This window comes from Papio anubis, chromosome 17 (assembly GCF_008728515.1).
Source record: "Papio anubis isolate 15944 chromosome 17, Panubis1.0, whole genome shotgun sequence".
NCBI lineage: Eukaryota > Metazoa > Chordata > Mammalia > Primates > Cercopithecidae > Papio > Papio anubis.
Genome location: NC_044992.1, coordinates 16,277,871 through 16,299,420, shown reverse-complemented (window position 1 = coordinate 16,299,420; position 21,550 = coordinate 16,277,871). Strand labels below are relative to the sequence as shown.

The window sequence follows — 21,550 nt, the reverse complement described above, 5'->3', positions numbered from 1 at the left end:
CAAGAATCCTGCCTCATCCAGTGAAGCACCCAGTACAAAGCTGGGCTTCAATGACCAAATAAATAAAACACGTGAACAAGTCTACGGGTATACTTATTAGTCCTGGGCGAGCCAGGCTGCAGCTCTGCCTCCCACACCCCAGCTCCCAGGTCACTAGGACAACGCTGGTCAGCACCCAGCAGTGATGGACCATCAGCACTGAGACACAAGTAGACACGAGCCAGGGCCTGCCCCCCAACACAGCTAAATCCAACTTGTACTTCTCCTTTCTTGAGTCCAAGTCTCCAGTTGTGCCACTGTGTGCACTATGCCACCAAGGATAAGAGACAGGGTGTGGACAAAGCTGGCACTCAGACAGCAGCACATGGCCCCATGCAAGAGCCATGGTGCTTCCACACTCCTGATACAGTGAGCCCACGTCCAGAGCCTGGGCCTGAAGAACTCACACAAGAGAGAAGCAAACAGTCTCATTCCTGATGTGGGAAGAGCTCAACACCCAACAGAGAAACAGTTTCGAGAGTGACAATACATCCACTCCCTAACACACTACCTGGCCATTAATTACCAGCGAGGACGAGGATTCAAGATGCCCTCCAGGGCACCACCCACACTATCGAACGCAGCCAGCCTGTCCTGCACAGGCCTTCATGGCTCTGCTGCTCTGTCCGCTGGTGAACGGCACCCCCTGGAAGTGTGCAACAGAATTTCTCCAGCAGCTGCCCTGAAGCTGGTACCACTCAAGGCTCTGCAGACAAAAACATGAAGCACACACGTCCCCCAAGGGGCTCATGGTTGGTTCTGTTTATAACACATGTAAGGATGGACAAAGATTGAGAGTTGATGAGAAAACAGCTATTGTGCAGACTGCTGGGATCAGCAGCAGGTTTGGGGGATTCTGCTTGATTTTACCATTTTTGTAATGTAAATGCCACTACACTACTTATCAATTATTATTTAGGGGAGGGGAAGATGTCTGCCTGACTGAGCATGCAGGACTTCTGATATAACCCTGGCAGAGTGGCTTCAATAGGGCAGGTCTTGGTCATTCCTGGCAGAACAAGAAGTAGGTGCAGTTAGGGAACTCCTACACTCTGGGCTCCACCAACAGGACCAGGTAATTTATGTACACTGGCCTGGGAACGAGAAGGCCAATTCAAGTCTTGGCTCCACGACCTACTTGATGTGTGGCCCAGGGCAAGGCAGTATCTCTGTGATTCTCAGTTTCATCATCTATAATAGAAAAATACACATATTCCTTCCATACCATTTTTTATTAACAAAAAAAAAATTATGTCAGACACAAGGATACCCTGGGTAAGTGAACAATCAAGAATGCCTCAAGGTCAGAAAGATACACCCAGCACTTACATTGGTACTCAAACCAAAGCAGTGTTCACGGGAGTGCTCCACAGTGGAAGCAGCCAGTGGGAGCCCCAGAACAGCACTGGTTAGTCCAAAGGCAGCCGGGCTCCTGCTTCTGAGGGTGGGGCAGGCACCCAAACCCCACACTGGCTCCCTCACACCTCACACCAGGCTCCACCCTAGACTCCAAGCAGAGCGGTCATCCCCAGGAAAGCTCTTCAAGAGGAAAAATTCCACACAGTCCTGAAGAAGGACCCACACCTGTGGGAGCTGATGCCCCAACTCTGGGCAGATTCTTGGGGCAAAAACTTATCTGGACCAAAGGTGGGGGTGGGGGCTGTACCCAGGCACTGGGTGGGACAGATGGCCCCTCACTGGAGTCACTGAAAGATCCATAAGCAGGATGTGTGCAAAATGTGGCTAATATATCGTCTGTAGTTTTCAGGTTGATTCTTGCCCTTTTCTTTTTACCAAAAGGGTGTCTGTGGAAACACTTCCATACTCATAGCAAATAGGCTGTTTAATAATGTTTTCTGCATTTCAATTCCAAAGAGAAAGGATACCTGGGTAGCAGCCGTCTGGCCCTCTTTCTAAGCTTGTAAATCATGGGAGACTTCAAGGTTGCCTGTCTTTTCTGGGACATTCTGATGTAAGTCAGTAAAAGTCAGGGGTGAGCACACATCAAAGTCCCGTCTCAAGCCTCACCCCTGACAAGACTTTGTGTGTCCTGTGGCCACCCAGATGGACTGTGAGAGGATCAGTGGCTCTGAATCCAAGCACCTGGGGAGGGAAGCTTCTTGGCAGAGCTGTGCCCACCTGCCTCACCCACAGTGAGGTTAGCACACACCTCTGACCATGCTCAGAATGGGGGCTTCTCTTTCAGAACAAGCCTGCCAGGGCCGACAAACACTGGTCACCACTGCAGACCCCTCAAGAGGCCACAGGCTTGTCCCGGGTTGACCAAACTATGCTAGAACTACTAAAAGTTGTCCATGGGGCCTTGAGCCCTGGAGAATACTGTTCTGTTGCTCTACAGCCACAGTTGTGGACCCAAACTACCGTCCTCAATACAGGCTTCAGCACAGGCTTCCACGAACAGCCAGCCACTGTGCAGGTATTGAAGATGGAGCTACAGCCCCTGCAAGTGTTTCAACATCATCAGGATCCAGAGCCGTGCCTGGGGAGGAAGCCCAGCCTCCGAAGGAGAACGCCTGCTCACCAGCTGGCAGGAAAGCATTCTGCGGGGAGGACACACATCCCAGCTATGGGAGCCCGAGGGCAGGTCTGCACTCCTCCCTGCTGGCACTGAAGCTGATCCCAGGACTTAAGGCATGTGAGCTCTCATGACCTCCATTTTATACCCCAGGAAACTGTGGCACACGGAGACTCAGTGGTCTGTCCAAGGCCACAGAGCCAGGAAGTAGTAGAAGCAAAACAGGTGCCAAGGCTACCTACCTCCACACTGGCCCTGGCCCATGGGACACTCCTTCCCAGTTTAGCAGGCCACTCCAGAAGGTAAAGGGTGACACAGGTGACGGGCATGTTCCCCAGTGAGACGTGCTCCCAGGGGTAGGGGTCTGGTCCTCACCAGCACAGCACTCAGTTCTGCCCCACATCCATGCAGCTGGGGCCACGGCCCTGGGAGGCTGCAAGTGGGGGCTTAGGGACCCAGTGGGGCCCCAAAGCACATTGCCCATGAGGCACACATGGAAGGAAGAGCCCTACAGCCTTTACTTCTGGATGAGCCAGCCACAGACCACCCTTCCGCAGCACACAGCCTGGTCAGCCGCGCAGGAGTTCAGGAAGCTGGCAGAGATTGGGGGCTGTCCTCCAGAAGGACTCTTTCCTAACTGTGCAAAGACATCAAACCTGGGTGCAGGCTACCACCTCCACCCACCCCAGGAAAAGCTGGGCCAATAAGCCACCTACTTCAGAACCTCATCAGTAAGGTGCTCAGTGTAATTTATTGTCTTAATTGGGGTAGTTGGGGAAGGAAAACGGATTCTGCTAATTATGCCAGGACTGCTGGTCCCAGAACTCAGAACAGCCGTGCCCACCCCAGCCCCTGCAGACTGCAATTGGCTCACCTCCCAACTGGGCCACTCCCGCCCCCGCATTCTGCTGCTCTCTATGGAGGCAGGTCAGGGATGCCCCTGATGTCTACCAGCCTCCGCAAGGCCACTGATGCAAAGATCACAAAGCCTCTGGGAACACCAACAAGGAGACAAAGGCACGAAAGGTGGTGCAAAGGGAAAGGAACTCAGCATCGTGCTGGGGAGCAAAGGGGAGGAGTTTGGGAGACTTCCCTGGGAGTGGGCAAATGACAGACTTCAGAAATGGAAGTCAGGGGACACCACCTATGGGAAGCTGACACAGCCACAGCCAAGCAGGCCCCCAGGCAGCAGCGCAGCCTGGAACAATGAACTGCACTGCCCCTCCTATCGAGGCCAGCAAGCTCCTCAGGCCCATGGCCCAACTTAACCAGTGTTCTGCAAAGGTGGGAGTCCCGGAGGCCCTTTTTGAGGTCCCTGAGTCAAAACCATTTTAATAAAAATACTAAGACATCCTTTGACTCCTCTCTCACTCTTTCATGAGTGTACAGTAGAGCTGCCCAAAGGTGACACAGGACATGCTATGGCCACAGACTGCAGAAGTTCTGAGAACCCAGCCGTTTTTCACTATGACAGACAGTAAAGAGCTCTGCAAAGAGTTAAAAATGTGGGGCTTTTCAGCAAATTTTTTGTTTTAGAAAAGTTATTTTTCAGAATATATGTTACTTATGTGACTACATAATAGGCTTATTGTTACTTTTAAGTGAATTCATGAATAGTTTAAACTTTTTCAGTTTTAACTTCTAATACAAGAAATACCAACGGACATAATCCAGGTAAACTAAAGCATTCTGAGGGCCTCAATAATCAAGAGCATAAAGGGGTCTGGAACCCAGAAAGTTTGAGAACTGTTGGCCTAGCCACCCACTCCCCTAGCACATCCCCACCCCTTCTGCACCTTTGTTGGGGAGCAGCCCTGCTGATCCCACTTCTCAGTTGCCATGCGCCCAAACACAAACATGTGTTTAAGTCTATCTCCTGGTTTCTACTCAAGAGTCCTTTCTATCCAACAGCACTGCGTTAAAAGGCGACATCTAACCCCAGACTCGCTCCTGGTGGCTGTGTTACATACGGTCCATCTGGAAATGAAACAGACTCCAAGGCACAGGCAGACAGGAAAACCTTTCTCTCAACAATGCGGACCTCTGCCTTGGTGACGAGGACAGGAGGAGGGGCTGCGACAGAGGCAACACCTGTTTTCCAGTGGACCTGGAGCCCTCCCTGGGTCCCCACTCCCCACAGCCGCTGAAGCTCTCCTCCCTGGGTCCCCACTCTCCACGGCCCCTGGGGCTGTCTTCCCCAGGTCCCCACTCCCCACAGCACTGGAGCTCCACTCCCCGGGTCCCCATTCTCCACAGCCCTGGAGCTCTCCTCCCCTGGTCCCCACTCCCCACAGCTCAGGAGCTCTTCTCCCTGTGTCCCCACTCCTCACAGCTCTGGAGCTCCCCTCCCGGGGTCCCTACTCCTAATATTCCTGGGTCCCCATTCCCCATGTGCTTAGATCTCCTCCCTGGGTCCCTGCTCCCCATGGCCCCTGGAGTCCTCTCCCTGGGTCCCTGCTTGCAAAGAGCGGCTTGAAGGACCACAAACATAAACACCTTTACTGTGCCATAGGAATAATGTCCCTGAGCCTGTGGAGGAGTCAGAAAAGCAGGGGACTCCACTGCAATGTGCTTCTGTCCGTGTTCCCTAGAACAGCTCAACCAGCACTGTAGTGAAGGGCAATGCCTGAGCTACCCAACTGGGCCTCAGCTCCCACCCCTAAATCATCCCAGGTCACCTCTGTGAAAGGGATACCACTGGGGAGGGGCGTGAAGGATGCTTTGACTGGATGTCAGTGTTCTCTTTCTTAAGTCAGGTGGCAGGTTCATGAGCATTCATTTTTATTATTCAGATGTATACTGTAAATGTATGCTGCTTGTATCCTTTTGTGTACATCCAATATTGCATTCTATTAAAAAATATTACTGCAAGTATTAGAGTACATCAGTGGTTCTTCAAACTGTGAAGATCCCCGGAGGTCATGCTTCAGGGGCCACCTCAGGTGTAGGATGGGGCAGCGCGTGGGGGTCAAGTTGGTCTCACAGCTGGTGCCATTTCTCTTCCTGGGCTTCAACATGAGAACATTCATGCAACATATACGTGAGCTCCATGTTTCATTTCAAGGGGGTGGGTGTTCTGCTGCCAAAGATATAAAGCTTGAAAACTGGTAACAGTGATGAACAGCGCAGCAAAGGCCTTTTCCCTCTAGCTGGGCCCAAGGTCCTCTGGGGACCACTGTGGGTCTCTGTGTGCCCTCTGCCAGCAGCTCCCAGCACCTAGCACTGGGAAGGCACCACATCTCCCTGGGGTCGCCAGCCTTCAACTCCCATGCCCCACAGCCCCTCTTCCAACAATGTTTAAGGATTAACTTGCCTCTTTCTTGGCAGCTCAGCTGATCTTCAGGTCAGACAAAAAGGGAAGAAAGAAGGCGTGAACCTCCGAGTAGCTGAGCCACGCCTGCACCTGCATGGCCCCCTGTGCCACTGCCTCATAGTGGCACTCGTGTGTGCCACTCTTGAGGGATGTTCCAGGAACCCAGTTTCCATCCCAGACTCCTCTGTGAAGAGCACCAGGCTCTGAGCGGGCACTATTTGGGACCCACCCACAGCCCTCCCACCCAGTAGTCTGCAGGGCTGACATCTGGCTCCAGGTGCTGATGCCAAACAGCTCACTGACAGAACGGTCACAGGCCAGCAAGTCCTCTCCTGGGGTCCACTCAAAAGAGCTGAAAAGAGGTGTTCAGACAAATGCCCGCACACCTGTGTTCACAGCAGCACTATCCACAACAGCCAAAAGGGTGAAGCAATCCCAGTGTCCACCATCCATACAAGGAATGAATTCTGACCTGTGCTACAAGGTGGATGAACCTTGAAAGCATTAGGCCAAATGCAAGACACCACAGACAAAAGGGCACGTATGGTATGGTATGATTCTGGTTTGATGAAATTTCCAGAATAAGTAACTCCATAGAGGCGCAAAGCAGATTTGTAGTTGCTGGGGACTAAAGGTGGGGGAACTGCTTAATAGTTAAGGTGGGGGGGGTTCTTTTGGAGCAATGGAAATGTTTCCAACTGAAGAGGGGTGGAAGTTGTACAATACTGTGAATGTGCTAAATGCAATGGAATTGTACATGTTAAAATGGTTAATTTTATGTTGCGTGAATTTCACCTCAAAAAAAAAAAAAAACCCTCAAAACCAAGAAACCACACACACAGTTCACCCCATCATAGCACGGGGACAGCAGGGCCCACAGCTGCTGGCCAGCTATAAACTCTCCCTTGACTCCCACTGGGCTCCTGGGCCCCCTCTGCCCACACACATGTCCTGCAAACCCAGCCCCAGCTCCCCACTGTACTCCAGCTGGAGGGGGAAAGTGACATTTTAAAAGCCTCTTCCCTGTTCGGTCTTGACAAACAGCTCATGGCCACAGGATTTTTGGAACATGACGCCATTCATGGCAAAGGGAAGAGAGCTGGAGAATGCGTGGGGACAAATTTCTGGGGCAACATCTTTGCAGGGAAGAGTCACACCCTGTTCCTCAAAAAGCCGTCCTTCCCATTCAGAAACAGGTAGGACAGAAGCATGGTGGAAGGAGGAGCAAAAACAAGACAGGAAAGCTAAACGAGGTCAGCCCCACCCTTCCCCGCACATACCAAGGTGGTCAGCCCCGCTCCTGGACACTAGGGGTCAAGGGGGCCACACACAGCCAGAGAGTGATGGTCTCAAGGCCGAGCTCAGTCCTCTCGGGTCATGTGGAGACCGGGAAGGCCTGGAGTCCCACAGCTGGGTTTCCTCCTGGCTTTGCCAACAGAGGAGCTGCTCTAGGCATATTATACTACCTCTCTCTACCCTTCTCTTATCTCCGCCTTCTGACGCTGCTGGAAACATAAATGAGCTAATAGTGGCCTGGCACAGGGCAATTCCTGTCAGCTATGAATACCACCAACAGCGCAACAACACAATGCCAGGGCAGGCCACCCTTTAGCAATTTCCGTATAGGAAAACTTCCACACCATAGAAGGCCAGGTGCTAGCTGGCCGGGCCCCCAGGAAGAGGACTCCTAAGCTCCCAGGCTCATGGGGTTTCCAGGTGGGAAGGGAGATGTGGAATTGAGAAGTAGTGGGCTGTCTGCCGAGGTGACATCTGTCTGTTAGAAGAGCTCGTTCTCAGGTTCAAAAGAAGAGACTCCTCTTGTTTAGATCTCACAGAAGGGTCCCCTCAGCAGAGACTCCCTTCCCTGCAAGGGTGAATGACTTGTAAAGGCTGGGGGTGGGGTAGACAGAGAGGCTGGAAGGACCTGCCTGCCAACTGAGGGGACCCACTCAACACTGGTGACCAGGAGGCCATGAAACATCCTGGCCAGATCTCCCAGCCACCCAGTGATTTGGGACTAGACCCGGCTCCCCAGCTCTGGGCTCCTCTCTACCTTCCTTGGGCATTTCAACCAGGCCCAGCACAAGGATTTTCCTTCCCAGACAACTGCAAGGCAGTTGCTCCACGGATATGAGTGGGATATGCATGGCTTCTCTTAATCTTCTCCCACACTGCCCATGGCAACTTATATTCCCTTCAAAGAAATTCCTAAAATTAGGATCTGCTCTGCCCTTCATGGGACCTGCATGACTTCTCTGGGCTTGACAGGGGCACAGAAGTGGCCTCTAATGTTAAATCCTAAGCTGATGACGCCTGGCCCCTTCACTTCCTACCCTCTAAAAAAATTTTTGGTTTTTTTTTTTGATACAGGGTCTTGTTCTGTCACCCGGGTTGGAGTGCAGTGGCATGATCTCAGCTTACTACAACCTCCACCTCCTGCCTCAGGCGATCCTTCTACCTCAGCCTCCCAAGTAGCTGGGACCACAGGCATGTGCCACCATGCTTGGCTATGTTTTTTACTTTTTTGTAGAGACAGGGTTTCCTGTCTTGCCCAGGCTGATCTCGAACTCCTGGGCTCAAGCAATCTGCCCACCTTGGCCTCTCAAAGTTCTGGGATAACAGGTGTGAGCCGCAGTACCTGACCTAAAAATTCTTAAAATCAGTTCAGTCCTTACACAGCAGGTCCTCAAATAATGTCATTTCATTCAACATTGATTTGTTATAACAATGTTAAGAAAAAAAAAAAAGAATTCCTGCACCCACTGTCTGTGTGGAGTTTGTGTGCTCTCACAACTCTGTAGGTTTTCTCTGTGTACTCTGCTTTCTTTCACATCTCAGAGATGTGCACATTCAGTAAACTGGACATCTAAGTGGTCCCAGTCCGAGCAGGTGTGGGTACCAGTGTGTCCTGTGATGGAACAGCAACCTGTCCAGGCTTTATGCCCTGGGAGAGGCTCCAGCCACCGATGACATTGAACTGGAATAAGCGAACTGGAAAATGAATGAATGAATATAGGTAACTGTCAACTAAAAAGTCATCAAGTCTACGATGATCACACAAATACATGACAATAAACTATGCAGTAAGAAGCACTCAGTGAGCCCGCCACTTTTGTTCTTGTTTTTGAACTTCCTGATGGTAGGAGGTGTGCCTTACAACTTTCACTTTGCAGACATTTATTCCTTGATTTAACCACCACGACTGTCATCACTCACTGATTCACCAAAACTTGGATAAATAATGATCTTATTTTTATTCATCTTCCTGAAATGTATGTAATAGCTCACATATATTTCCATGTTTAATATTAGAAATATTTTGGATCTTTATTTAGAAGTTTGGTTATTTTTTTGCAACCTGAAATATGCCATAGAAACTTAAATCTTGTTTATATCAATTAGCTTATGATAAAATTGGTTTGGTTGTGTGTTGTTTTGCTTACAGTAGCAGTTTCCAAAAGCCTACCAACGATGGTGAGGACTTACTGTACTTATTCATTCTGAAAAATCAAACACACAGAAGGCAAACTGACTACTTCCTTCCAGTCTTCAAGGGGCTGACATGAGGAAGCTGCTAGGGTGGTGCAGAGCAGCTCAGTGGGAGAGGAGACAGCCTGAGTGTCTGTTTAATGGGCATGGGACACACAGAAACAGGTTTGAGGGCTCGCTCACCCACAAAATCACAGTGGAAGGTTCCCTTCCTGGGCTGTTTTCTCAGCAGGAACCTAAGAGGGATGGGGACCTGGCGCTCCCTGCACTGCCCCTGTCCCATCTCGTCCATGGCCTGGCCCATGGTGGACATTCAAGAGCGGAAGGGCCAGCATGCTAAGTGAGAGCTTCCCAAGGGCAAGATCCGTGTCCCACACAAGGCTCCATACTGCATGGTTTATTGCTGATAAAACGGACCCCATTTACTAAGCACCCACCATATAACCCAGTATTTCCAAACTCTGCCCTTGCCACAGATCCTGCGGTTGCTGAGGACTTTGCAAGCATCTTCCAGCATCCTTATCACGACTCAAAGCCATGGGCACTATTATTATAATCCCCCAGTTTTCAGATGAGGGGCACAGATGCCTCAGTTCTAAGTAACTTGCTCCATCAGCATGGAAAATGGAGCTAGAATGGAAACTCAAATCTAGGCTCGCCACCATTCCAATTCCCTTGCCTGGGCACACTGAAATGAAAAGTGGGACTGTGTCAGATTTCTAGGTCAGAGCAGGTCCCCAAGCAGAAGCCATACAAATGCCCTGAACCACCCCTCCTGGGGCCCTGAGGCTCCTGAGCCCCAAGTGGCTCACCCAGTCCTGATAGTGAGGCTCTGGGTATGGCATCAGGAGACCCAGGAGACATGGCCCCTTTCTCTGGCTCAGCTGGGGCTCCCTGCAGCTGCTCCCCCTTCCCTTGGCCCCTTTATGGGCAGGACCATGAGGAGGTCAGAAATCTTGTGTGGAAAGTGCACCGTGGTTGCTTATGGGTCTGTTAAAACCAGTGCCTCAGAAACTACAGAGATCAAGGACAAAGCTATTTCCTGATTCTGAATTCCTCTTTCAGGGGAAAAAATTGTGCTTCCTGTTCAGAGCTTTGCCAAAGGTGTGGTTGCTGCCTAGGCCAGTAGCCCATGTTGGGGAAGTGGGGCACCCCGAGGCGGAGGAGAGGAGAAGACCTAGGCGATGCCCTGCACAACAGCCTGTGCCATTCACACACACACCCCACCACACACTCAATAACTAAGGAGTCCAAGTTGGGGCAAGGCCCTGTTCCTGATAGCAAAGATTAACACTTATCAGAGACAAGGTGGCCAAACAGGACTTTGGAAAAAACCATGCTGGCCTTCCTGTGACCTAGGCAGGTGGCTGAACCTCTTCTGCTGAACCTCTCCAGGTCTTGGAGGCTCCATCTGCTAACTGAAGACAATTCCTCACCTGCATAATGTGGGGCAAAGGCGGGGAGGGCAGGTACAGACAGCCCCAGCAGGTCCCTCTTTCCATTGCTAGGAATTAGAGAAGTCCAGGAAACAGCTGTGATTTACTCTGCAGCATTGCAATATACCAATCTCCCTACCACCCATCTGCCCCGAGCCAAACAAAAACACTAAGGAGTTTACAAAGCAAAGTGGCCTTCCCAAGGACAGGGAGGATGAGTCTGGAGCCAGGGTGGACTCTGGCATGGGAGCCTCATGGAACTGAGCTCTGTATCACGGCCCCATCACCGAGCAGCTCAGTGACCTTGAGCAGGTCACTCGAGCTCTCTGAAAACTCAGCATCCCCTCCTCCGAGGGAGGCCTTGCTGCCACCAGCCCTGCTGGCAACGCTTGCCTGCTGAGGTATGTGTGAAATCACGGGCTATGATACGATATAGTAGGTAGAGATTCAAAGGATCCAGCAAGCCCATCCACTCAGAGTCTTGCTGCAAGGCAGCTCTGACACCAGGGCCACCTCTGGCACAGCATGCAACCGCCAAGCTGCGCCCAAGGAGAAGCAGCCAGATGGGTTACAGGCTTCAGGCAAAAACCAGGCTGTGGTTTCATGTGAACTAGGATGACCCTGACTGAGAAAACCAGTGAGTGGTTTGGAAGATTCTAGTTCCAGCTTCCAGAGACAAAATGTCAGTGAATCAACCCCCCAGGTTCTCCTGCCCCCAATGGAAGTGACAATGCCTCGAGAGTGGTGGGTAGGGCATGGGGTTTCCAACCCAGAGCAGCTATGAGACTGCCTCAATTGCTAAAACTGGAAAAAGCACAAAATCTAGGGCAGAGTTTTTGAACCTGCCCCAAGTGGCCCCAGAGATGACCAGAGGCCCTCCCCCTCCCCCCCCCCCCCCCCCCCCAGGATGGGAGGCCAAGCTCCAGGCTTTGGCTGCATTGCCCAGAGCCGCGCTGCTTTTGGTGAAAGCTTGAAAACCATCCACCTCGTCCAACTGTGTCATTCAGCTGGGAAAGAGTGGCTGGGGGAATGAGTTTCCTAGGATAAAAGAAGAGCCCCTTTTCTTAGGTCAGATGCTTCCAAATTAGCACCCAATGATCATCCATGTCCAGTAGTAGCATGTCTTTCCCTGCGCCTCGCTGCCACGCTCTCTCCCGCTTTCAAGACTAAGTGGCAGCTTGGAACAATTTAAACATTCCAAGTTGAATTTCTTTATTTCTGCTAAAGAGCATGAGATTGCCCAAAGAAAGGCTACTTCCCCCAGAGGCGGCAGCCAACGTGCTTCCTGGAACATCCCTCACCACATGGCGGGTTCAGGAACTCCTCCATTCCATCAGCACACTACTCCTCCCCTGCAAAGAGAAGGCAGGCACCCGCTTTACAGGTGGGAGACATAAGTCACCTTCCAGGGTCACCCTGCACATTTGTGTCAGGAAGAGAACACAGGCCTTGGACTATAGTCCTTCTGCGTGGCAAGGGAAACAGAACTCAGAGGAAAAGGTCAGGTAACAGGCTAGAACCCAGGGAAAAAAGCTAGGGTGCAACTACATAATACTGGAACATCGCATGTCCAGTCTAGAGGGGGATACGGCAGCCTGCCCCCCAAGGTCCTCACCTGCTCCCCCACAGGACAGACGTGAGGCCCTGGCCAGGACCCTCCTCCCTTCTCCCCATAAACTCTGCCTGTGGGCAGGGAGTGGGGATCACAGCCCAGAACAGAACTTCTAACACACCAAAAGATGCCATCAAAGACATGACAGTCAAAGAAAGAAACTTCAAAAGTTGGCAACAGACACCAAGGGCCAAGGAGGAGTGGGGACACAAAAAGGAGTAAGAAGTCCCAGAGAAGCAGCACTCCAGAAACCTTCCAACCCAGGGCCCAAGGGAGGGAGGAGGAAACTCACCACCAGCTGTGGCATCCCAGGGCTGCCACCAGGACTGTAGGCAGCAGCCACACCACTGGGTTACTAAGCAGTGGGAAAGTGGCTGGTCTGAGCTGAAATGTGCTGTAAGGTAAAATGCGCACATCATAACTTTTTTACATGGTGAAATGACAGTATTTTGGATATGTCTGGTTAAATAAAATACAATTAAAATTAATTTCACCTCTTACTTTTTTTTTTTTTTTTTTTGAGACGGAGTCTCACTCTGTCACCCAGGCTGGAGTGCAGTGGCAGGATCTCCGCTCACTGCAAGCTCCACCTCCCAGGTTCACACCATTCTCCTGCATAAGCCTCCCTAGTAGCTGCGACTACAGATGCCCGACACCACGCCCGGCTAATATTTTTGTATTTTTTTTTAGTAGAGATGGGATTTCACTGTGTTAGCCAGGATGGTCTTGATTTCCTGACCTCATGATCCACCCATCCCGGCCTCCCAAAGTGCTGAGATTACAGGCATGAGCCACTGCACCTGGCCCCTCTTTTCTAGCGGGTGCCTGCCGCTAGAAAATTTAAAATTTCCTATGTGGCTTCCATTAGAGCTCTAAATGACAGGGCTGGTCTAACTGAGGGGTGGCACACTGTGCCCCTGTGCCAAATCGGCCCATCACCTGCTTTTCTAAGACCCCAAAACCAAGACTGGCTTCTACGTTTTTAAATGGCTATATCCTACACAACCTCCTCGATTTTTGCCTACTGGCCTGCTAAACCTAAAATATACAAGATTCCTTTGAGTAAAAGGCTCTGGGATTTGATGAAAGCTTGAAAACCACTGACCTGGTCCAACTGTGTCATTCAGGTGGCAAAGAGTGGCTTGGGGAAGGAGTTCCCCAGGACAAAAGAAGAGTCCTTTAAAAAAAAAAAATTGCTGGCCGGGCACAGTGGCTCAAGCCTGTAATCCCAGCACTTTGGGAGGCCGAGACAGGTGGATATCGAGGTCAGGAGATGGAGACCATCCTGGCTAACACGGTGAAACCACGTCTCTACTAAAAAACACAAAAAACTAGCCAGGCGCGGTGGCGGGCGCCTGTAGTGCCAGCTACTCGGGAGGCTGAGGCAGGAAAATTGCGTAAACCCGGGAGGTGGAGCTGCAGTGAGCTGAGATCTGGCCACTGCACTCCAGCCCGGGCAACAGAGCGAGACTCCGTCTTAAAAAAAAAAAAAAAAAAAAAAATTGCCAAGCCCTGGTCTAGACTCTAGAAACAATCAGATATTCACTCCGGGTGACACAAGGAGCAGAAGACAGGTGTGTGTGTGTGAGAGCGATTCTTGTACAGACAGTCCTTGACTTACAATTTTGACTTTGTGATAGGTCTGATGGGTTTACCTGGATGTATCCCCACCATAAGTCCCATCATAAGTCAAGGAGCACTTGGAAGTGAACAATTCAGTGGCATTTAATACATTTCACAATGTTGTGCAACCAGCACTTTTATCTAATTCCAAAACATTTCATCACCCCAAAATAGAACCCCAATCTCATCAGAAGTCATTCCACATCGCCCACCCAACCCTCAGGCTCTGGCAACAACCAATCTGCTTTCTGTTGCTACAGATTTACTTGTTTTGGACATTTTACACAAATGGAATCATACAGTATGACACATGACCTTTCATGTCTGCTTCTTAGCACAATGTTTTCTAGGTTCGTCCATGCTGTAGCACATCTCAGTACTTCGCTCCTTCTTAGAACTGAATGATATTCCATGGCATGGATACACTATGATTTGCTTATCTACTTATTAGTGAATGGACTCTTGGATTGTTGCCACCTTTTGGCTATCGTGAGTAGTGCTGTTATGAACACACCTGTCCTCAATTCTCCTGGGCACATACCTAGGAGTGGGAATGTTGGCTCATGTGGTAGGTTCTATGCTGAACTTTTTGAGAAACCCCCAAACTGTTTCCACAGCAGCTACACCATTTCACTCCCACCAGCAACGCGTAAAGGTTATAACTTCTTCACGTCCTCGCCAACATGTTATATCCTTTTTTTTTTTTTTTTTTTTTTTAAATTCTAGCCATCCTGACAGGTATAAAGTGATATCTCACTGTGGTTTCCATTTGGGTTTCACTGATGACAACGCTGAGCATTTCTCATGGTGCTTGGCCGTTTGAAATGGGACTTTGTGTGTCTGAGATTTCTGACACACTCCCTGCCAAGCAACACACCGACTCCTGTTACAGATCTTCTACAAGGGAGGATGCGAAATCTCCCCATTGTTTCTGAGATACACATTAAGTCAAATCAGTGAGTCCTACGCCTTAGAACTTCTATGAATGTTTACAGGAACAAAGGGAAACCTGATGAAATGCTTCCCTAAGACCTCGTCCTGGCCCACACCCTCTATGTCTGAAATTCTCACCCGAGGCCCCCACAGCCTTGGCAGTGTGGGGTATGGGCACAGGGAAGGCAGAATCATACCAGGAAGACTAAGAACTCTGGGAGAGATCAAAAACAAGCTCATTCCCAGGTGGGAAAACAGAGGCCTGAGCAATGAAATGACCCAGCCAAGGTCCCACAAGAAAACAGGGCTAGACAAAGAACTAGAAAGAAGCTTGCAGGCTCCTTCCACAGAGGCAATGCCTGAAGTTACACAGTCAGCAGGAGAATGAGACGTCACCCCCAGATCAACACCTGCTGGGAGCCCACATGGATGTAGAAGCTGAGCACCCTGGGTTCCAGACCTGCTTCTCCCACTAACACCCACCCCTCTGATTCACCTCCTGGCCTCTGCACCTGCTCCCCTTCTGCCTGCCCACTACATGGGGGCTCCCTAGGTTGGTTCCTCTCCTTTCACTCTATGCAGCCTCCTAAGTGCTCACACTCACTCCCATGATTTCAGCAACCACCTCCACATCCAAGACTTAAGAATTCCAACCCAGCCTCCCTCTGGTCAAACGTACCACATTATTTTTTACCCCTCCCCATCCCCCCATTTACTCCAAATCTGTTCTTCTCAATCTCTGTTAAAGGTACTTCTAAGTACCTATAAAGGTACCCCAGGTTCCTCAACACCCACCTCTGATCAACCAACAACATCCTGTCCCTAGAGTCTGATTTCTTCCATCCTCATCAGCACTGATCTGGAGAGAAGGCATTGATTGTAATTTACCTACTTTAATAGCCTCCAGTAGATCTTCTGCCTTTAGCCAGAATTATTTTCCTAAAAAACAAGTCTGATAGATTAAAAAGCTAAGCATAAAAATAGCTATAAAAGAATATGAGAAATTATTTTACGAATCTTGGAAAGTAGGCCTTAAACATGACATTAAAACTACAAACTATAAAAAAAAAACAAAAAACAAACAAAAAAAACAGACAACTGCTTTCACATTATGAAAAAGAAAAACGACCACATATAAAAGACAAGTGACATTCTGGGAAAAAATACTTGCAATACATGGCAAGCATCGGACTAGTATCTAGTGCAGGGTCAGCAAACCATGGCTCGCAGGCCACACATCACGCCAGCTGCCTGTTTTTGTAAATAAAGTTTTTTAAATTTTTTATTATTATTACTTTTTTGAGAAGGAGTCTCACTTTGTTGCCCAGGCTGTAGTGCACTGGCGCGATCTCAGCTCACTGCAACCTCTGCCTTCTGGGTTCAAGCAATTCTCATGCCTCAGCCTCCCAAGGAGTAGCTGGGATTACAGGCATGTGCCACTGTCACACCCTGCTAATTTTTGTACTTTTAGTAGAGACAGGGTTTCACCATGTTGGCCAGGCTGCTCTTGAACTCCTGACCTCAGGTCATCCGCCCACCTCAGCCTCCCTAAGTGCTGGGATTACAGGCGTGAGCCACTGCACCCTGCCAGTAAATAAAGTTTTACTGGAACACAGTAACTCATTCGAACTCATAACTCATAACAAACTCATTCGTCAATGTGTTGTCTACAGCTGCCTTTGTGATGAGACGGCAAAGTCTGCACAGTTGTCACAGAGACCATATACTCCACAGAGACTAAATTATATTTGCTATTTGGCCTTTTACCAAAAAAGTTTGCAGACCCCTGACCTAAAGCACTTATAGAAAGCCCCTACAAATCAACTGGGGGAAAAACTAACCTGACAGAAAACTGGGCAAGCAATACGAACAGGTAATCCACAAAAGAAACAAAAATACTCAGTAAATAGTATTAAAAAAGGCTCAACCTCGCCAGTAATCAGGAAAATTATTAGAGAATTAAATCATTTGATAATATCCAGTGCTGGAAACGTTATGACACAGCCTTTTTTGGAAGGCAACTTCGTGGTATCTGAAAAAAAATTAATGCGCTTGATGTCAACCCAGCCATTCTATTTATAGGTATCTGCCCCCAGAGAAATACTTGCATTCATGCGTGCACGCACACACACCCAAAAGTATTTATAAGGCTGTTTGCCGAAACATTCACTGTATATAACAGCAAAACCCGTAAGCAACCTTGATGTCCATCAATAAGGAAATAGGTTAAATTATAGTACACTCCTAAAGGCCCAAAATGCAAAATGGTTCTGACATCTTTATATGCAACACCATGAAAAGAACGCTAAGACATGCTGTTAAGCAGAAAACAAAAAGCATGTCGCAGAGCAAATACATGCACACGGTTCAGGATAAAAAGGTTTAACTGTGTATCTGAGTCCATATTTCGCTGAGAAACGCACAGGAGAACTGGAGGATAAATGACACTCTGTGAACAGGGGCCTGGAACAAGTAATAAAGGACGGTCACTTATCACTTATCCCAGACTACTCCGAATTCCCGTGAGGAGAAAAAGGCAAAGAACTCCTCTGCTCCAAGCCAGCATTCTCAAGGCACCTCCTGCAACATAACCATCCCTGACATTATTGTCCTCATCACGTGCTCATGGCGTGGCCACTGTAGACCCTGAACAGGAGTAGGGAAACTAACATTGGCTTCAGAATCCTGGCTCCATCCCTGAACTGGGCAAGTAGCTTCCCTTCTCTGGGTTTCAATCTTCTCACCGGTAAGAGGAAGTGGTTACATTAGCTGATCTCCAAGTCCCTTCCAGGTCTGATGCCATAATACAGTCCCTGCAAGAGGTTTCTGTGCCTCTCTAGGGGAAAAACAAACAAACAAAACCTACAGCTGAGGAAATAAACCTCAAACCAAAAGGCTCAGACAAATGTCTGCTCCTGCGAAGATGACATCTCAAAAGCAAAAGCCGGCCAAGGCTGCCCACCACCTCTCTGGGCCCAGTATCTTCTCCTCTTAAAGAGGAGGTGGCCTCGATGGTGGCTGATGTATCTTCCAGCTTCGACGGTCTAAAATAAGCTCGAGGCTGGGAGGGGCAGCAGGAAGCAGGGGCTTGGGGGAGACTGATGGGAACCGATTGGTTGAGGTTTTCTAATGGAGCCATAAGGATGAGAGTGAGAGGCTGGGGGAGGGCCGGATGCAGAGAGCAGCAGAGAAGGCTGTTGGCAACAGCCCTGAGTCTCCCTCCTCTCTTTTCAAGAGCAGTTTCTTCCTGAAAGATCCCAGGAGGTATTGAAGGCTGGGCTAATCTCTCCCAGCACAAATAACCCCACTCATTATTTCAGAAACTACCATTCCAGTTGTGCCCTGAAGGTCTCAGGCCTGTTTCAAAACCCACAATTCAACTTTGAATACAGTGAGAGTACAGTATTTTAAGTTTGCCTCTCCCCGTGAATCCAATTAATAATCAACAGATTTTTAAAAATCTTAGCAGACTGGACTCGAACATGCAGATTCCATCCTAGTTTATCCAAGCTTAAGAATTCGCAAATAGCCCCTATGAGGTGTAAATTTACCAATTTTGGCAGTTGCTTAGAATAACCAGGAAACTTACAATCCTCTCTCAGAACAACCCTTGCCCAGAAACTTCTTAAAGTGACAGGTTTTTTTGGTTTGTTAAATTGTAAAAGAAAAAAGTTTCATAAAATATCGTTTCTTGCTTTTCACAAATGCTCAGTGAAGGAGGTAAGCCGGGGACCAGGATTGCTAATTTACAGATAAGGAAATTAAGATACAGAGGTAAAGGGATTTGTTCAAGGTCACACAGCTGGAAGTGACAACCAAGACTTGAAGCAAAGTCTCCTAACAACTCCTCATCGAATAAACTGTTCCCCCAAAAAAAGCACCCAGATGAGAAGAGGGAATCAAGATCTCCTTTATACTCCAGAACACCCTCCGAGGTAAACGAGTTCAACCCATCCCAAGCTGACCGTCCTTAAAGCTCTTGGTATCTTAACCATCTACGACTTTGCAGCCTTGAGTGTTTGATTAAGCTTTTGAGGTTTAGATGAAAAGAATCTTTTCCTGGCAGTTGGAAACCTGACCTCAGAGAAAGGCCCCAGGCCATAACCCATGCCCCACCACCCTACTCCAGTCGGCCATGTAAACTAGTCAAACCCTGGGTGCACTGAAGTGGCATTAAAAACAACCAGGCCCGTTCACTCGTTTTCAGTCTAAGGGGTTCCTCTGCGACAGCAGTGGCTACAACTAGGTCACACTAGACTGGAATGTGAAGGGACTTCCCCTGGCTTCATTCAGGAGGCTGAGAAAGCTCTGAAGAGGACAGAGATGATGGCTGTGGGGAGGGTACCCAGGCACATCCAAAGGAGGTGTACACAAGGCTCGGAATCCTGGAACACTAGGAGTTCAAAGAGCAATCACTGCAGGGGTTCCCAAGGGCCACGGTGACCGCAGCCAAGCCTCTTGGAGCCTTTCATCAATACGAATTCCCCATCTCCCAAATCACTCCAGAGCGGGGGCCCCAGAACTCTGTGTTGGGCTGTGACTCTAATGCACGTTTGGGAGCCGCAAGTAGTTCAAAGCCCTGTTTGACAGATAAGGCTGGGAGTCAGAGATCAACTTTCCCGAGGACCCACAGGTCTCCTCACCCCTCGGCCAGTGACCAGGGAACTGGTCCCAGCTCCCCACTCAACTACGGCCTGCCAGCCTAAGTTCAAGAACAAGACCCTCCTCGCCAGACTTGGACACCCTTCACCTCTCTCCAGTCCTTGACAGTGACTTTGATTCAGAATCCGGGCAGGCTGCGTCCCACTAGACGGAAGCCCACAGTCCTTCCCAACAATCCGACCCCTGGGCCACTCTGGCTGGACAAGTCCAAGACCAGTCCCAAGCCGGACTCTGAAGGGGGTCCCGTCAAGCGGCATGCAATCACTAAGCGCTTTGTTCCTACTAAGCGAAACCAGGCACTTTTGAGTCACCCAAAAAGCATGAATCACACAGCCGGGCAATGGGAACGGGAAAGGATGTTATTTTTCGGCATACTCGAGGATTTTCCCTTTGTCCCAGCTCTGTCAATGCACTTCCCGTCCCCGTCCCCATGCCCCAGGACTCGCGCATTTCCCTGCTCCATTTTTATTTTCCCTGCAGCCCTTGGCGGCGCCCCTGCCCCCGGTCCGCGGTTCCCAGAACAGAGGTGTCCCGGCCGGCCCCGGTCGCTCACCTGCGTCAGGTCCTCGTCGTTGAGCAGATGCGACTCGCGGGGCTTGAAGCAGTTCTGACACTTGCTCTTGTTGAAGATGTTGGCCTGGAATTTCCTGCACGGGTTCTCCTTGGCTGCCGACATGGTCGGCGCGGCGGCGGCGGCGGCGGCGGAGGCGCAGGCCCGGCCGGCCTGGCGCTCCCGGCGGGCTCGGGGCTCAGCGCGGCCGCCGCCGCATCCCTCGCTGGCCCCGCCGCAGGCCCGTCCCGGCCTCCTCCTCCCCGGCCTGCGCCTGCTGGCCGCGCCTTGAGGCTCTGCGCCGCCCGGGCCTCAGCGCGCTGACTGCCCCGCTCCTGCCCGCCACCGCCCAGCCGCCACGGGGTCTGGCGACGCGGCCTGGCCCAGTTGCTTCCCGCTGCGGCCCGCCTCTCAGGCGCCGGTCGCCCGCCGGCCTGGAGCATCCCTCGCGCTGCGCCGCCGCTGCCCGGCGCCCCCGGGCAGCTGCCACTGGGAGGAGCGCCCACACCACGGGCGGCGGCGTCAGGGCGTGTGGAGGCTGGGCGTACGGGGCGGGGCCGCGCCCGACGCGATCGGCAGCCCCACTGGCCAATGGCGGTGGCGCGCTCTCGCTAACAAAGGAATCTCTGGGCCAATAGCAGTTGGGGGCGGGACCGAGGGCCGCCGAGCGCAAGGTAAGTTGTGCAGGCCGGGAAGGTGGGGGCGCCGGCATGGGACGTTCAGGTTTGGTGGACTGGCGCCGAGGCCGGCCGGGCTGACAGCTGCACGGTCCGGGAGGGGGCTGTGGGGGAAGGCGGAGCCGACCTCAGGCTGCCTCTCAGCAACCCCCTTGCTCCCAGGCTCGCCTTCCCGCGCCCATGCTGTACACCCAACGAAGGCATCTTCCCCAAGCCCAGCTCAGAGAGGATTAGTTTAGCACCTACTGTGTACCAGGCCCACTCGTAGGAGTCATAGTTAGCGTCGGGAAGGCCTGGATACTGCTCCAAGGGCTCGCTCATTAAAGTTTCACAACCTCTCCATTCTCATCCCCATTTTACACAGGAGGAGACTGAGGAGCAGAGAAGTAACAGCGGGTAATGTTTCAAGGGATGACTAAGAGAAGATGTCAGCGGACTTGAAGAGCTGTCAGCTCCATTAGGGGAGATGAGCGAAGGCTGACTCTCTGCCAGGTACTGAACTAGGCATTCTTTCCCCCATGATGTGCTTGAGGAAAAGAAGGTTCAGACACCTGGAATAATTTGTGTAGGATCACTCTGTTAGGAAGGGGCCGAGCTGTCACTCCCATCCTCCGTTGTCCAGCCTCCTGGCCAAAAGACAACCTGGAAAAGGCTGTCAAAGGCTCAGGCAGAAGGTTGCA

General features: G+C 50.7%; 1 protein-coding gene across 8 annotated transcripts in view; it reads right to left on the bottom strand.

Annotated features, from left to right (window-relative positions):
* MPRIP (myosin phosphatase Rho interacting protein) overlaps window positions 1-20,704 on the bottom strand; it is a 150,923-nt gene extending 130,219 nt beyond the window's left edge. For 3 of the 8 annotated variants that reach the window (XM_021928781.2, XM_009189776.4, XM_009189775.3), the window contains exon 1: window positions 20,197-20,704. In XM_021928781.2, the coding sequence (XP_021784473.2) occupies window positions 20,197-20,319 (123 nt within the window). In that variant the 5' untranslated portion in view covers window positions 20,320-20,704. The remainder of the gene's footprint in view (window positions 1-20,196) is intronic. The other 5 variants (XM_021928785.2, XM_021928784.2, XM_021928782.2 and 2 more) reach the window with 3 other exon arrangements.
* Between the last annotated feature and the right edge of the window lie 846 nt (window positions 20,705-21,550).